Source organism: Formica exsecta, unplaced genomic scaffold (genome assembly GCF_003651465.1).
Source record: "Formica exsecta isolate Colony F162 unplaced genomic scaffold, ASM365146v1 scaffold98, whole genome shotgun sequence".
Classification (NCBI taxonomy): Eukaryota; Metazoa; Arthropoda; class Insecta; order Hymenoptera; family Formicidae; genus Formica; species Formica exsecta.
In genome coordinates, this window is record NW_021853741.1 from 1 (window position 1) to 1,703 (window position 1,703).

At 29.7% G+C, this 1,703-nt stretch overlaps 1 protein-coding gene across 1 annotated transcript in view; it reads left to right on the forward strand.

The window, feature by feature from the left end:
• Positions 1 to 570: 570 nt before the first annotated feature.
• Positions 571 to 1,703, forward strand: part of LOC115245505 (glutathione synthetase-like) — a 3,471-nt gene continuing 2,338 nt past the window's right edge. Inside the window, exon 1 of the mRNA XM_029823868.1 lies at positions 571 to 625. Coding sequence (XP_029679728.1) covers positions 571 to 625 — 55 coding nt within the window. The remainder of the gene's footprint in view (positions 626 to 1,703) is intronic.

The window sequence follows — 1,703 nt, forward strand, 5'->3', positions numbered from 1 at the left end:
TATATATATATATATATTGATGTGTATATTGATTTCAGATTTTAAGAAGCACATTCTATGGAAATTAAACAAGGTGTTATATAAATTGGATGCTATTGAAAATAGACTGGATAGATTGCAGGAGAAAGAGCAATCTCCTAATCAATTTTGCAATATCCAAGAAATTGATATTTTGTTGCCTATACGTACAATCGCTGACTTAACGTCTTTTGAAGAACAATTGAAGGAAAGAAAATTTCAGGATGTGATATGTTATATACAAAATGTCCGCAAATTCGTATCTACTATTTACATAACACAATGCATCATAAAGTCGAATCCAAAAGTCCTGTACCATTATTTTCCGCACTGCATAATAAAGTAAAATAAAATAATAATTGTTGATTATACAATTCTGTTAGTCAGCTTCGTTTTTTAGATAAATGCACGTCTGTGAGCCACGCTCCTGATAGTGTACAAAAGATGTAGCACCAAGTGATCACGCATACTACCAGGTTGTTTATGAGCTTGTTTTAAACATGACATTGGTAGATTAGATTTTTATCAACAATTATTACTTTATTAAGTAACATGGGAAATAATGATACAGGATTGTTGACTCAACTTTTCATGAGGATGGCGCAATGTAAATTATGAGCGTAAATTACCGGATATATCTTATACTGTTAATGTACTTTATACTGTTAATATGCTCTTATTTGAAAAGTTGGCTATTTCTTTCAGCTAAATTTTTTTAAACTCGTTGGTGGAAGTACTGCGTGTATAATGATAAGAAATATATTTAAAAAAACAATTACTGATAATGTAGCCAAACATTTCAGTTGGGCTGGTAGGAAAAGTAAACAAAGCTTTAAGGATTTAAGACTTTCTAAAATTATTATACGTAAGTATTTTTTAATATAATTCGATGTTTATTTAATTCGATTTAAAAAGATCTGGCAAAAATACGAGAATATATACTGTTTGAAAATTTTGAGTACAACTAAATGTACAAATAGAACACATCAACTTGAGCAAAAGTTTCCTTACTATTTTTCAAACAACCACGTAAAATTTCGAGATATTAATGAAAAAGATTAGCAAACTAGAAGACGCGATGCTATGAGACGAGCTTTGTAGACACAATCTAATTGAAAATGGCTGAGAATGTTTCTTAGCGACATGCTCACTCAATGCGTCGAGAAATAATTATCTATGCATCGCTCGCATCGTATTATTTCGCCTTTGGATGTCAGTATCCATCCGTGCCAAAAAGTAGTCATGTTTTATCGATTTTTAATGAGATTCGCACTTATAGTTCATATCGTGTCCATATCGTGTTCTGGTTTACCAATCTTTTTTATTAATATCTCGAAATTTTATGTGGTTGTTAGGAAAATGGTAGGGGATTGTTTGTTCAAGTTGGTATTTATACCATGGCTGTATATGGAATTTTCAGACATCTTGTTATATTTCCTTTGACTAATATTTAAAATATATATTGAATAATACTTTTATATATTACAGAAGCTGTTCATATGTCGCATAAAAAGATAGCGACATAACTGAATACGCATCAAAGTAACTTGCTCAAGCAAATGTGAGAATTACGAGAGAAAAAACGGAAGAAAATTTAGAAAAACAAAGATAAAACGTAAAATAATTTTATATTTATTTTCATATTCTTCATGTTCTCAATAATTATTTACATTCATTTTGTTTAT